Source organism: Mytilus edulis, chromosome 11 (genome assembly GCF_963676685.1).
Source record: "Mytilus edulis chromosome 11, xbMytEdul2.2, whole genome shotgun sequence".
Lineage (NCBI taxonomy): Eukaryota > Metazoa > Mollusca > Bivalvia > Mytilida > Mytilidae > Mytilus > Mytilus edulis.
This window is the reverse complement of record NC_092354.1, coordinates 30,053,846-30,070,581: the sequence shown is the minus strand read 5'-3', so window position 1 is coordinate 30,070,581 and position 16,736 is coordinate 30,053,846. Positions and strand designations below refer to the sequence as shown.

Below are 16,736 nucleotides of genomic sequence, written 5' to 3'. Positions count from 1 at the left end.
TAAAATTCTACTGAATCAGATATAATTTTATTTCGTCCTGCACATGGAATTTCACTCATATGAATTAATATCAATATCGTCCGATTTTCACATCAAACGAGCATATCATGACTTGAAACTTGCGTGAACAGGTTCTATGTGAATCTTATGATAATAGTTCATGCATAAATCACCGGAATTTTGTACACGTTTAATTCACGTAAATATTTGAAATAAAATTATTTAAATAACATCTTTGTTCTAAAATTTGATTAAAACCATAAAAAATACCTTCAGATTTTTGTTAAGTTTACGTGAAAATTAAATAAAACATTTCACGTGAGATTCATCCGAATTACTGATTTTTAACTCCATCAGATTAGACAATGGTGGTATCATCACTGCATTAACAGTTTTTTAATTGCTCGGTTTGATGGTTGTTTAACGTTCAGTGGAAAATAGTTCATGCATGTTCGGGACGATACAATACAATTTTGAAAACAGTTGTTTATAAAAGACACATTTGATGCACCAGTCAAAAAAGATTTTGTGAAAGTTATGAGGAAAAATAATGATCATGATAAAATACACATTCCACAAAAAATAAAATAACAAAACTCCAAGAAAAAATCAAAACGAAAAAATCCCTTATCAAATGACGAAATCAAAAGCTGAAAAACATCAAAAGAATGATAAACAGCTGTCATATTCTTGACTTGGTACATACAATACATGTAGTATAGTGTACTCTGCGTTGTGTAAATATGTTACTTGTTTGCTCAGCAAGTCGGACAAACCTTGCAAACTGTTAAACCGAATAATTCAGTCGTTATATTCCGCTTACTACATTAAGTAAGTAGGAGAGATCGATTACGGGGAGGGACTGAATTATTCGGGTTGATTCAAATTTCAACATTCTGTCATTTGTGAAAAAATTATTTACATAACAAATCTTGAGATCATATATGCATTCTTTAATTAAGTAAAACAACTGCGAAATTTAAAAGTTCCAGCTTGAAATTCAACCTGTATCAGATGTAAGCCGGAGTCTGTACTCTGTGTGCCTTTGTATTTTTATCAAAATGCCTAATCCAGCAGCCTGTCATGAAACAAAAAAGAAACTCCAGACGATATGCGCACCTATAATATGAGTAGTAACACCAGGTACATAGTTTTAAAGTTGAAGCAAAACTACTGTAGTTCTAAATAATTAGCCGAATTAACTCTATATATATACTATGTGCGGGATTAACGGTCGAACGGACAAATGTAAAACAATATGATGATACGTGCTCCATAAGTAATTTGGTGACAATGCATATTTTTGAATATCCAGTTCATATAATGGAATGGTAATTTGGAGATCTGAAATGTAGTAGCAATGTAAGAAGGATAGCATTTCCGTCATTTCGTCTTTGGTGGAAACTTGACTTATTGGAAATGATCTGTATGTAGAATGTATGCATATATTAGGCAAGAAGCATACCAATTGTTTTATTGGCCTCACAAAATGTTTTAGTCGGGAACGAATTGTCTAAAATGAAGAAAGTCTAAACTACAGGATGAGTTACGAGAGTTAAGAGGCTTCCTTTAACCATCCCATTGTGGATAAGGCGGACGTCGTTTTAATCGTGGGAGGGAAGGAAGAAGATTTCTCTCATTTTAAGTATTAAATATTATCGAACTTTTTTGGAATGACTACGTACATAACTGTTATTGGAATATATATGATGTAACTGAATTGTGTAACATCCGATAAGTCAATTAAAGATGATAAAACGTAAGTGCCTATACACTTCGTAAGTGATGGTTTTTATGCAGTTAAGCTGCATTATGCGAGCACCCTAGATTTGTGTTCTACCCAATAAATGCTGAAATACTTGCCATTGTCATTATCTAGCTTGCTACTATGTTATATATAACTAATTGAACACTTTTTTAATACTTTTTATTTTGGATTACAAAAAATATGACTAGAAAAACCTTAAATGATCGTCGATTTATCCAAAAGTTTTGAAGTTACACATAGGAAGTAGTGCTTATTAAGAATCCTTGTGTAGTTCATTATGACTTGTGCTTTTGGCCAAGATGTCAAAGAACAATTGTATGAAATATTTAATCGCCGAAAATATCTTAAGACAAGCAGTTTAGATTTCCCAAATACACGGTGTAGTACGTTGACGGTTGCTATTCGGAAAAAAAACGCGTCCACTGTTGCTATCCGAAACTTTTACGGTTGCTATCCGAAAAAACCCACGAGTAAACATGGTAAGTGTTTGAATTTCATCAATATTATGTATTAAAAAAACTTTGATCTTGTATGATATCGTCTTCACGGAATATAAGACATATTTGTCTAACGATTTCAGTTCAGTTTGATATTTTATATGAATTACTTTTCCAAATAATAAATAAAACAATCTAGATATTCAATTGGGAACGTAGGAGTGAACGAATTTATCGTCTAATTATTGCCATTATTGTCAAAAAACGGTAACATACTCATGATTTATACTTAGTTTAGTGCAAAAAACACATTTTCAACACATGAAATATACATTTTTCCTATTCAATTTACGTTTACACAAGTTTTTCGACAAAATGCTAGACTACGGTTACTATTGGACAAAGGCACCGGTTGCTGATTTCTATTTGACAACTATTACAACCAGCATTTAGTAAAACAAATGCTAAATAACCTGAGATCAAATGCAATATCTTAACGCATTTTCTTTTCTATAAATAGTATGTATGGGGCGCCTGAGCGTTACTATGTATCTATATTCCAGTACTCCTTTTAACATAATTTTATTATAGGTGTAATTTTTTTTAAATATTTCTGCAAAACATACATTGCTTAATTTCATTCGTGTGTTTCCTGGTATCTAGTGAAATGAGTCAACCGGTTATGTATTACAACGGAAAATAACCAATAGTTCATTCGAAGTGGCTACAGTTACGTTGAACAATAATTGCCGGAATGCAAGATCGGATTGGGACTTGATTAATTATGAACGTTACACTAATATTTGAGTAAGCGTAGACTCAGATATTATTGTTACGTTCGTAATAAACCAGGTCACAAATCGATCTTTTATTCCGCCAATTAGTGTTCAATGTAACAGTATTTTTAATTATAGTTAAGTTATCAAATGTAGCTTAGTTCATTTTGTATTGATATTACCGACTTTTGAATCCGGACAATATTTTTTTTCGACAACGTTTATTTACTTTGCTGATATGAAATTCTTGTCCCGAGAGCACCGAGTGAAATTTAGATTTTTACTTCTTTAAGTTGTTGTTAATTGAATGGGTAGAATAATACCGTCATATATCAGCCAAGAAGGTATCCTGTCGAAAGAAAACACTTGTACCGGATTCAAAAGTCGGTAATGTGAACATGAAATATTAAAGCTATATTTTGCAGTGCTAACATATATTCGAGTGACAAACGTGGAATATGTGAAGATACAATTTCTGATACTTTTTTTATTCGTTAAACTTGTTTTCGTTTTATAGAAAAGGTCTATAAAATAAAGGTTAAACAGTAAAATTCAGTCATAAAGGTAACATAAAATGATTTTTCCACAATTTCTACACGAAATCATTGTTTTTTTTCTTTCTTATATTCTCAAATTTCACCTTTTTATCATATTGTGAAATGCTTATAGTTTTATTTTCTGCATGTACTCAATATTCATATATAAATAATTTACAGGAGTTAAGTAAAGACGTGTCCTACTTTGGCTTCAAGTTAATTACACACAGCCCTGAAAGTCATCATAATGAGTCTCAGACTATCTCAGGTCAGGTACTTGATGACTCCTTCTCAGATCCAGTTCCTCTCGATGAAGAAACCATAATACCTGAAACTCAGCTCACTCTGGTTGAATCCATCACAAGTGATGAAGAAATCATACCTGAAACTCCACAACCGAGCCCATCAATCAAGACCCAACTGGCCCAAGACCTGCTTGGTACAGTTGAAGTAACAATAGACAACAACAACAATAACCCTGCCTCAAAATCATATGTATGTGATATTTGTGATAAAACATTTGATAGGTGTACCAGTTTGAGGCGACATGTTGTGGGTCACACCGGTAATGGTCACGAGTGTCACATTTGTTCAAAGTCGTTTTACTCTAGGTATGATCTTACAAACCATGTCATGTCACATGGCAGTGAGAAAAAATTTGTCTGCACTGAATGTAACAAGACTTACAAGACTAGAGGAGGCCTGAACTCTCACAAAAAAGAACACCAAGGAAACTTTAAATATTTTTGTGACCAGTGCGGCAAAGGGTTTACCTACAAGAACAATTTTGAAGGGCATAAGGCCTCACACGAAAAAACAAAACCCTTTGGGTGTCCTGCGTGTGGCAATACATACAGATATAAATCTAGTCTAGCACGGCATGTGTGTTCGGCTAAAAGAGTTGATAAATTGTCTTGCGACGAATGTGGCAAGAAATTCAAATCAAAACGATATTTAGCTGACCATACAGCTGCTCACGCAAACCCTGAAAGGTACCAATGTGCCGGTTGTGGCAAGACATACAAATACCGGCCATCTTTATACAAACACAAAAAAGTTACAGGGCACGCCTAATTGTAATGTCTAACACATTTGTGTTGAATTTGAAGTATTTTCTTATAATAACATTAATCAAAAGAGATTCAGTATTACGATTTACTATGTTTTTTGTTTAGGTACAAGAGAATATGTGCTTTGTTTTTTTATGTGTTTATTGTTTTGTTTTATTTCATCTTACAAGGACAATTCATATTCGCCAAAAATTATGTATCAACCATTCGATTCATAGACGGATTGGTGCAGATATGTGTTTCAATGCTTTTAATTAGACTGCAGGTTATTGTCATCAAATTCAAAATTGATGGCTTAATAGTATGAAGTTTTGGGTAAATAAAATTTGTCAATATTGTTATCAATGTATTTATTTAGTAACTTAGGACTATGTATACTAGTTTATATTTTAGTTTAGTTCAATCTCAAATGAAAAAAATACCCCCCCCCCCCCCCCCCCCCCTTCCCCCGCATTTTCACATTCTCATACAGTGATGTTCTTTCCCGCATCCGTCCCTTGTCTTCTCTCTTGATATTGAGTCCAAAACGTACTAGGTAATGTTCAAAGATGAATCTTCAGTCCTGCAGTTCAATTCCAAGCCGAGTTGTTGGTAACACCTTTGATTCATCACACTTGTGATGCTGTCGTATTGGAAGACAACCTCTTGAAACAGCATTTGGTTTCGAAACATCAGACCGCTTTGACTTTCTCTGTTTTTTGTTAAGCCGGGAGGGCGAATCAAATGTGTGGTTTCTGCAAAATATATGTAAATATTACCAAGTAATTTAGAACATTGAACACATGTTGAATGTGTCTCATCATCAACTATTTCATATTTTGGAATATGAACCCAAACTTTATAAGAACCATTTTAAAGCAACTTTAAAGTAGTCATGTTTGATTCGACGACAACAAAGTCGATAGAGCTTTGTGACACTAGTAATTGGGCTATTTTATTTAACATATTAATCAAAATTGATACCGGTTGGTTATATTATTGTGTTACACACGCCCGTATTTAAACATGATACACGAATACTATTTCAATCCATAAATGCCAGGTTTCCGAGATTTTTGGGAAATGTTCACAGGCATACGAAGGACCACAACCGCTGAGTGTTAAAATCGAGATGAGGTTGTTCTTTTTGCAATAGGTCATGGATCTGCACTGACATGCGGAGTGACAGACACAGTCACTTCTAAATATTCATTAGGGTTAAGAATGTATAAAAGTGGTGTTATTCTTCGTACTTTTTAAACATACCTTGGATATATTTGAGGAATCTGGTGATTACATTCTGTATATGTAGCTACGCATATTTCTGTTTTATCGGTCACTGGAAGAAGACTGTGTTGTGGATACACCGGCCTTCTTGATGTGTTTATATTAAATGCCCTGAAAAGTGCGGGAAAATAAAATAAATTTCAAAATATATAAAAGCTACTTTTATAAGTTAACTAAACAAGAGATGGACATATAAAAATCGATTGTTCAGAACATGTATATATGGATATTAAAGATTTTGAAATGTTAGGTGTTTCATCTATGTACTGTATGTAGTATTTAAAAATTTAGCATCTGATAGTTATTTTTTACAGATGTACATCATGATTTCAAGGCAGCCATATATGTACATATTATATCTATTGAACACCTCGAAATTCCTGTTTTCATCTTGCAATTCGCTGACACGTCTTCAACAATGAGCAAATAAGGTACCAGGCTTATAATTTATATTACGTCAGATGCGCGTTTCTTCTATAAAAGACTCATCAGTGACGCTCGAATCAAAATAATTGAAAGGCCAAATAAAGTAGAAAATTGAAGAACATTAATGACAAATAGTGTTTTTCTAGCTTGTGTTTAATCTGACATTTAGTTTTCCACATTAACAAGGTGTCTGTTTAAATAAGGATATCTGATATATAAAGACAGGACGAAGGTATTACGGTATAGTTATTTATGTAAACAAATATAGAAAACAAGTCACATTGTATACCTTTCAGATGGATCACATCGAAAATGCTGCATCTCTGTAACATTTGCCATAAGTCGTGGAATACTAATGGCCTTTGGGCATCCTAATTTCGTTGGTTCTAACTCACTAAGTTCTCCGAAAAACGTCTCATTCACAAGTGATGATAATGCTCTTTGGTTATACGATCCAGATTTGACTATATCGTACAACTGAATTGATGTATCTATGCGCTGCAAAAATCCTTCGTACATGATTTTTGGGAATCCTTTTACATACATTCCTGGTGGTGGAAAAATTCCAAAATCAACGTCTTTCAACAAAAATGCCTTGAGTTGAAGCTTCCGTTGAATACGATCTTCAGCAGAAAACCCGGCAGAATCTTCAGCTTCATACCAACGGCGTATCATATAACAGAAATTTGCTTCTGAAACGAAATCAAGTTTTCTCATTTGTTCCTCTACTTCATTACTAAATGTACGTTTGGCAAATGCATTGTTTTGCTTATCGAGAAGGTCAACAACAATACCTTTGCTGATAATGTTATTATCACTATCAGCAACAGCATGCCATGCATCTTTGCGTATGCCCCATACACCATCTTTACAAACTTTACAGCGAAGGTTAACAAGCAAATGGTGTGCATCTAGACATTTTGGCTCCGTTTTTTGTTTCTCTTCATCAAATTCTGGAAACGAAAACCAAATTGTTTTGCCAATATTATATATTTCTGTATCCAGTTTAAATGCAGATGCTTCCTTCCATTCACAGTATCTCTTATCAATCATCATCGCTGCTACAGTGTTGTTTAAACGCTCTTTTGGTATCTTTGACAAACAGGTACGCACAACTTTTGAGGCAATCAATTTTAGAGGCATGAGTTCCTTGACCTTTTTTTCAAATATTTCGTCCTGCTTTGACCCAAACACTCTTCTGATAAATATGGCCTTTTCATCCCGACAGCAGGTTTGTTTTATTTTGATGCCTAACTTTAATTGTTGGGTTTTTGTCAACTGGATAACAACATTCAATTCGTCATGTTGCATTTTCCTTACTAGAGATGTGTCATCTAGTATTTTTATCAGGTCGCTGACTGTCCTTTTGCTCCATTTTCTACTCACGGATACTTTAGTATGGATCGTTAATGAATGGAAGATGGCTGCAACTGTCTCGGGTGGTACTGGTTTATCATTTTTCGTCTGATCGGCTACTTCATTCATATCATTGTCTTCATCATCATTATCTCCAACTGTGTTTTCGCTTGTGGTTTCTTCCTCAACATCAATCCTGTCCGGAAACATAGTGTGGTTATCTTCAACAATCAATGTTTCTAAAGCTTCGTCTGGGAGACATGAAACAGTGTCACTATCTAAATTCTGAACAACTGAACTTCTCTTTTTTTGTTTCAGTTTGTGCCTTAACGACAACGTAATTCTTTTGAGCATTGGTGATGAAACTTTTAGTCCTTCTTCTGTTTTCTCGGTAATAGAAAAAATTTGTTCAGCTGGTAAAATAGACTCAGAAAGTAATTTCTTCACTATCGCATCTCGTGTAAGTTTTGATGCTTCTGAATAAACATCGCGTTGCAATTGCATTATTGTCAGAGGTTTATCATTTTTGTCTCGTGTAGATAATTTAGCCCATTGACCATCAAAACAGCTTGCAACTACATTAATTTTTTTCTCATGACACATTCGGAGTACGTCTTCATGCATTTCTCTCATTGGTTTTGTTCCTAGACTATAGCCCTTCATTGCATACGCAATTGGTATGGCGTAGGGAACATCTGGGTTGAATATTCGGTCTGTGTCTGCTAAGATCCAAACTATAACTTCTGTGGCCTTTTTCCTACATATTTGATAAACTTCATTGATACATGTATTAATGCTACTGAATATTGAATCCATTTCGTCGACGGTTAAATTGTTTCTTTCCTCTGTATTGCAGATTGGATAAACATAAGGCGATCCATCAACAAGATACGAGCAACCAATTCGTTCACCTTTACATGATGCAACTTCGCAAATGAATTCACAATTATTCTCTCTGAATATGTGCAAACGCTCTTTGATGACTTTTGATTCGGCAGATAATCTTGTTGGGCATTTCGGGGTTTCTTTCAAATATACATTTTGTGCTTCTTCTGTGATCAATTTCCATGTATCAGTATCAAAATGCACTCTGAAGTGTCAAAACAGATGAAAATAAGAAATATTATATCACAGTCCAATAATTCCCCGCCGTTATTATTTTCCATGTTCAATGTTCAATAAACCTTTTTATTGTCAAAACCCTAATTTGGAATTCAATTTTAATATAAGGAAGCTTGTATTTGTACTAATCCGAAAGGACGAACAATTGAATGGATGGACCGACAACCGACCGACAGGAGATACGGACGTATAGACCAGAAAATATAGTGCCCTAAAGTATCGTAGTTGGATATAAATAATGAATTTTGAATAAAATATCATATACAATTCTAAAATGATGACATTTTGAACAAGGTAAACAATTCGAACATTTCACGACTTTGCAACGGTGGTCGTATACTGAGCAGGAACTAAAAACCATTCCGAAAACATTAGTTCACTCTGTTTTTATAGAATACGTGTTGTCCGTTTGTTTTCTATGGTTTTTCTGTTAAATGAATCGCCTTTTTTTCTTGTGTTTATTTTTTATTCCTTAGGTTTATTTGAATTAAAAAAATATGGATAACAGTTAAGTGTATAAAGTGTCAATCGCGTTGACCGTTCACTAAGACAATTTTTATCCAAAATCTGCTTTTAATCACTCACCTAAACACAGTAGAGCTCTCATCTGTCCAACAAAGGTATATTAGTTCCTCAACATTCATGCTGGCCATTTCACTCAGAACCTGAGGTATGTATCTAAATCAAAAATACTAATATATAGATAAAGACTTACAAGGGCTTAAATCACTGAGCCACTGTAATTGTCATGATATTAAAAACTGACAAAAACTGTTTAAAGCATTCCATAGATGTCATATTTGTCTAAGTAAAACAGCAACTATTGGTTAAACAAGCATTGTTGAGGACCGTGAAACATATAATTTTTGTAAAGTTTCAAAAACATTCGCCTTTTGCATTACCAAGAATAAGTTTTCAGAAAATTTGACAAACCAGCTTGCATAAATGACTCTGTCTGCAATGTTTTCCATCCATTTTAAATAAAGATCGAAAATTAATCCTTCCAAATAAATAATCTGCAATGATTTGTAAAAAATCGTACAGGACTTTCATTGAAGAAAAAGACCCCAATAGCTCAAACTGATAAAAAAAACATCAAGGTGATCGTTTCGAAAAAAAAAACTCAAGCAAGTGTAAACTTAATTTAATAACATTTTACCTTATGGGCATGTCGTAGTGCACGGGTGTCCTAAAATCTGACGGTGATGGGCATTTGAATTCACATGCTACAACAGGTGTTGGAATATCTATTCCATCCATGTTCATTTTTCCCAAGCTCCCATCTGGTGAGACTAGAATGAGGGGAGTTCCATTAGAATTAATAACATGTGCACCTTCTTCAATGTATGCTAGATTTGGATAGTAGAGAGGCAATACTTTCGTAGTCAATGTTGCTATTGCATGTATTTCTGATACTGTGCCGTGTTCCATTCGTTTGGCAGTGTCTTCTGAAATTACTTCGGCTATTTCAATGTTTTTGACAACTTTATCAAAATGTCTTCGCTGTAGTTTTAATGAATCAAGACCTAAGCCTCCAAATATGGTACTTCCTGTTAGTTTAAGCTGTTTTCGAGCATCGAACCATTGTGGGGACCTTTGTTTTATGAATCTCAATTCATTCAGAAGACCTTCTGGTATATCTTCAACTTTCTTCAGTGAAAACATGTTTCGTTGTGAAAATATATCAATGGATTGATTCTCACTGAAAAGCTGCGATGTGCCATTTATCAATGATCCTAGGAGAAGGAGAGAACTATTGGAATCTAATAGTTTCTTTACAACGTTTCTTATTAGAAACATTTGGGCCTGTACACTGCTTATTGCATAAACATATTTAGATTTCTTCCAATCTTTTCCACCTTCTTTCATGAACTTATTTAACGCCATTTGCTGTTTCAAAAATAACATTCTCAAATCCTTTATTCGCACAGAAACAACCTTAACAGCTCTTTCTAACTGCTCTATCTTATCTTCTGTTTTGCCGGGAACACGCTGGCATTCTACTTTTGCTAGCTCTATAATATTTAGATCATTTTGAAGGCGCTCTCTTAGTTTGGATAGTGTTTCCTTCTCTTCATGACCAAACAGATCCTGATCCCCCCATTCATTAGTAAGTCCAGGAGCTAGTTTTTTGCCATCAAAGCTCAATACATACGATTTTGTTTCAGATTTTAACTCAAGAGCCTCATTTATAATACCCGGTTTCATTTCACTCGGTAAGCTGACTCCTACAGACTCGTAAGTAGCAACGCGCTTATGAGATGGAACAGCAAAGTTAATGGAACTGTTTTCTGGACTATATTCCCCTCGTCTATTATTGCCGCCATATTCAGACTTCATTCCTGTCATAAACCTCAGAGCCTTTCCATGGAAAAGTCTGTACATTACCTTCCAGAATTTTAAACAGTCTTCTGAATATTCCATGCTGGATGTATTATCTAGAGAATACCATCTAACAACATCAAGAAAAAGGAGGAACGCTATATTTGTTAAAGGAAATTTACCATTGTGAATAACTTTTAAGAAGTTGCAGAAATCCCCTAAAACATTTGCCGCTCTCAGCTTGCTTATGACTGTAGGTAATATTTCTGTAATTTCCTTATTTATTTTGTCGTCCGCGTGAGCATTATAGAGCTTCCTCCTAATTTTCCGCCTATTTCCTCTCGTTTTTAATGGGGCTTTTCTCAGTTCGATACTTTTAGGTCTTTCATTGGCATCTTTGCTTTGTAAAGGTGTAACAATAGCATTTTCAATTTTTGATTTCTTTTTTGGACGATTGAGCCACAGACATGCCTTTGACTTTCTCTTTTTTGCTGAAAATAACAATATAAAAACTACTAGTAACCGGTGCCTTTTTTTCAGTTTATAACCGGTGCCATATATAATGTGTTTGTATAGTAACCGTAACCCTAGCAAATCATGAAGAGTCCCGTATTATTGTCCCGTGACAAATAAAAAAACACTCTTTCGCTTAATACTTTTGAAAGCTCTTAGCAAACCAATAAATGCCCCTTTTGAAATCTTTATTTCATTCAAAACAATTAGTTTTTCGTTAAAAATGAATAAATCAGTGCAAACGATAACGGGTATTAGGCATGTGTGATCTAATTTATTCATCTCGCTTTCAAAGACGAGACCTATTTTCCTTGTTAGGGGTAGACAGTATTCGTTGATAATATCTATAGTATTCCGTAAGACCAGTTTTATTATATATATACACAAATTACCTGCGCCTGTTGACGTTTCTTTGGGCTGCTCCATCCTAAATTGCCATTTTATTTCGAATAGCAACCGTAAAAGTTTCGGATAGCAACAGCGGACGCGTTTTTTTTTCGAATAGCAACCGTCAACGTACTACACCGTGAAATAGCAAAAGTCGTAGGAATATTGTTTGTCATCAATACGTCGGTAGCCAGGCTATTATATAATATTAAGTTCAACTGTTCATGCTGTTGGTGGCAATTTCAAATTAGAAAAAGAAATTTTCGTATCTTTTCAATTTGGAGGCAGGTGTGCAAATTAGCGGTGGTCCGAGGTCCGCGACCTTCAACTTTTGCAAGCGGAATTTCGACTAGGATAGTTAGTTTCTAGCTACGTCCGACGTAGTCACCTTCCACTTGAAAGAAAATAAGAATTAACTTTGCAAACCTTTTCACCATGTTCACCAAAGTCTCCAATTGAACGAGCTAAAACTTATTTTTGTCATTATTATTCATAACAGCGATGTTCATTTTGTTCAACCGCTAGATTTATACAGAAAATCGCCGACAAATATTGTATAAATTCGAGTAAAATCGTATCTGATTGACGAAAACAACATTGTAAACACATAACAATGGCGACCGTGAAGACAAAATTTTACAATATCGGATCCGATTCCGGAAGCGGATAAGGGTAATTCCGTGTTTGGCGATCAATTACAAAATAAATCCAAACAGGTGAAAAAATACATCTATGCATGGTAAATGAATATAAACACTAGAATTGTAAATCAAAAGATATATGTAAAAGAAAGAAAAAGCAGAAAAATATTTTATACAGAAACTCAAAATTCTTTTTGACAAATTTTAATTTAAATCCAATACAACGTGACAGCTGTCCTGGGAATAGTATATCTAAGAATATACATATTCATGTTCACAGTCTAAATCAGTCATAAATGATGATAATGCATGTGAGATGCTTTTTTTAAAAAGTGTAAACATATTACTGCAATTTCGAAGGATTATTTTTTTTTCTCAATTTTGAAGGGTCAATTAAAGTAGCTGAAAGTTTCTTTCTTTATTTTCACAAATAATGCAACTATATTATATATATCTGAATGTAAGTAAATCATAAGATATATAGGTGGCATCCTTTGGGCCACTCTACCCCTTCCTGTTTAATAACTTGGAAACGGTCGAGCTCCCCACTCCTAAACCATATAAGGAACAGATCCAGGATTTTAGGTTAGGAGGGGCGCAAACATAAATTTTCTCCGAGCAGAGCGAGGCTAAAAAAATTTGAGGTAAAATTATCGGAATATTCTTTATTAAGCTGAGAACAACCCATGCTTTGCAAATTTAAGGGCGGTGCACGCCCGTCCTCCTCTGACTGAATCCGCCCCTGCATATATTCAAGTAAAGGACAATTTAACAAATAAAATGAAATATAGGGGGAGCCCCTGGAGTTACCCAACCCCCTCCTGTTTGAGGACTTGGAAACGGTCGAGATCCACACCCCTTAACCATATATATATTCATGTTTGTGACAATATGAAAAATCAATGAGATATAGGAAGAGTCGCTGGGGGTCACCCAACCCTCCTGTTTTAGAATTTAAAAATGGTCGAGATCCCCACCCTAAACCATATATATTCATGTATGAGACAATATAACATCCTACCCCTTAACCATATATATTCATGTATGGGACAATATAACAATTCAAATGAAAGATGGGGGAGTCCCTTGGGTCACTGTACACCCTCCTGTTTGAGAACTTAGAAATGGTCAAGATCCTCACCCCTAAACCATATATACTCATGTATGGGACAATATAACAAATCAAATGAAATATAGGGGAAGTCCCTGTGGTCACCCCAACCCTCCTGTTTGAGAACTTGGAAACGGTCGAGATCCCCACACCAAAACAATATATATATTCATATATGGGCCAATATAACTAATTAAATGAAATGTAGGGGAAGTCCCTAGGGTCACCCTACCCCCATTGGGGGATCCAGAAATTTTCATAAGTGAGGGCCCACTGATTGACCTAAGATCAAGATCATCACCCCTAAACCATATACACTCATGTATGGGACAATATAACAAATCAAATGAAATATAGGGGGAGTCCCTGGGTCACCCTACTTCTCCTGTTTGAGAACTTGGAAACCAATGAGATCCCCACCCCTAAACCATATATATTTATGTATGGGACAATATAACAAATACAATGAAATGTAGGGGAAGTCCCTAGGGTCACCCTACCCCCAGTGGGGGATCCAGAAATTTTCATAAGTGGGGGCCCACTGACTGACCTAAGATGGGCCCGCTCCCAGATACCCTTCAGTGATTCCCTATATAAGCAACCAATTTTTTTCCCAAATCCTCTGCCTACCCCTACCTGTTTAAGAACTTGAAAACCGTTGAGATCACCACCCCTAAATTATATATATTCATATGTATGGGACAAAATAAGAAATCATTCACATTTACTATGGGCAAGTCGGTAAGACCTCACATTTGATCCCTGTTGTAGTGAACATTTTTCTGATTCGTGTCTCATAACTTTAGTTTAAACATATTTTATTGTTCCAAAAAGAGACAAATGGATTAGACACAAGTTTTTTGTACTATAGAACACAAATTCAGTTTTCTTTCCAGGGAAACTAGTCCATTCATACTATTACATGTTCATACTAAGTCAACTTGAACTTCTAGCATTCAAATAAAACCAAGGTTAACTACCAAGTAGAACAACTGCACTCATTGGGAACTTGTACCACTGCAGACTCACCATAAAAAATATACATTGCTATATGCACTGCTTTTGAAACCTTGATAACATATAAATTATTTGCCTTAATAAATAAATCATTAGATAAACATAAATGTACTATATATGAATGTTTAATGTTGAGTCAACTTTGCCACAGCTTTCATAATTACGGTTGTCTTGGTTTTTGGTTAACTGCCTTCAGCGCTTACAGCGCTTTGATTGACAAACAGCTGTAAAGTGTGTCAATAAAGGTAATATCTTATCAGTTCTTGAGTAACGCTTAATTCATAGATAGCTGATAGAGCAGAACACAGAAGGCTAGTTTATCAATGAACCCAATGCAATAATGATGACAAATAAAGGTTTACAAATATCTCTTTAAAGGTGATAAATAAAACCATCAAAGATACTTATTGATACTGTGTAAACGATAAGTGGTCATAACTAATACATTATAATTGAATGCAACGAATATTATAAGCAAGACACTAGTGTTTTGATAATGTGTTTTTAATTTCTGCCAAAATAGATATTAAATATCTTAACCGAAAGGTTTAAGGATTAATAAGTTATGTCAATTCCATTTTAAAGTTACCACCAGAATACAGGGAAAATAAATGTAAAAACCGATACGTCAGAGATTCTATAGTGAGAGGAATATTTTGATAATAAAGTGCTGAGATTTGCAAAACAAAAAATGTATGTTTTTTTTTTTATTTTCTGATAAATTAAAAAAGTAAAAAAAACAGCTCGCCGCGATATAGCCTTTTTGTTCTTATGCGGCGTAAAGCAACCAACAATCAATCAATAGAAAGTAAAATTGTTAATGCATCTGGTATACATGTAATTTTACTAAGCAATGAATGGTGATTGGTTGCAATTTCCAGGAGGGATATTCTTCTCACTACCTTCCACTGCTGGAAAAAATGTCTATCCGGAAGAAGCACAAAAAAGCTAATGCAACAGCAACAGCGATTACCGTAGATGGAATTGTGATAGATGAAAATGCATAGGAGAATTATATTTTTCTTATGAACACTAGAATAATGGTGTGTTATGGTTGTGGTAAGAAGTTTAGACACCATACAAAGAAGGTACCAGAAAAAACAAAACAATATAGTTCTTGAAAGAAAGAAATTCCGACAGTGTTTGAATGAAACAGGGTTACTGGAAATGTTTTTTAAGAAAGAATTTAAGTAGTGTGTGATTTCCTGTTTCTTGTGCACGTGTGGTTATATCCCTATGGGGTGTAACATGAAAGGGACCAGTCAGTATTCCACAACCGGTCGATGTGCACATACTAGTACTTTGGAAATGTAAGTTGCTGAAAAATATATTGGACCTTTCTTAATAACACTTAATTTTGAAGATAATTAAAATGACTGAGCAGGAGATATTAAACGTTTTTAAATGCTCAAATGAGTTTGATTTGCTAAATGACAGTGAAACTTCAAACACTGAAAACAATACAGAATAACTTTGTGGGTCAAGAGATATCCCCTCAAATGTGTATGATTTGGACTCACCAGATGATGATATGCCTAATCTAGAAATCCCTAAAAGACAAAAGAAGAAAGCACACTAATTGTCAAGTGACAAGTAAAATTTAGATACATTCGTAATTTAAGGGCACACACATTAATATGTCTTTATATTAAATTTGATAACTAAAAGAACTGTTTTTTCTTTATATTTAGAACTAGAAAAGAACTGTTTGCTTAGTCAGTTGCTAGGAATGCTTTGAGCTCAAAGTTTTGCATCAGGTTTTCCTGGAGGTCAATTTTTTAGTTATTTTTTTTCGCCTTCTCACAAAATCCTGACACAATATTTGAGACGATAGACAGCAAACTGTTATATTTATTTTGCCAGAGTCTAGTATAATTCATAAATTTTAAAAACAAAATGTGAAAATGGCAAAGTTTTAGCGATTACTTAATTTCCTTATTTTTTTTATTTGATTTGTAGAGGTTGTAAAATATAGTGTAAGAGGGAGA

At 34.4% G+C, this 16,736-nt stretch overlaps 2 protein-coding genes across 2 annotated transcripts; one reads left to right on the top strand and one right to left on the bottom strand.

The window, feature by feature from the left end:
• Window positions 1-3,640: 3,640 nt before the first annotated feature.
• LOC139494165 (zinc finger protein 80-like) lies at window positions 3,641-4,591 on the top strand. The gene has a single exon (XM_071282340.1). It carries the CDS (start codon window positions 3,641-3,643, stop codon window positions 4,589-4,591), a length of 951 nt encoding a protein of 316 aa, XP_071138441.1.
• A 450-nt stretch (window positions 4,592-5,041) lies between these two features.
• Window positions 5,042-10,391, bottom strand: LOC139494164 (uncharacterized). The gene is made up of 4 exons (XM_071282339.1): window positions 9,343-10,391; window positions 6,569-8,725; window positions 5,833-5,964; window positions 5,042-5,321 (listed from the first exon to the last, which is right to left on the bottom strand). Exons 1-4 carry the CDS (start codon window positions 9,408-9,410, stop codon window positions 5,144-5,146), a joined length of 2,535 nt encoding a protein of 844 aa, XP_071138440.1. The 5' UTR covers window positions 9,411-10,391; the 3' UTR covers window positions 5,042-5,143.
• Between the last annotated feature and the right edge of the window lie 6,345 nt (window positions 10,392-16,736).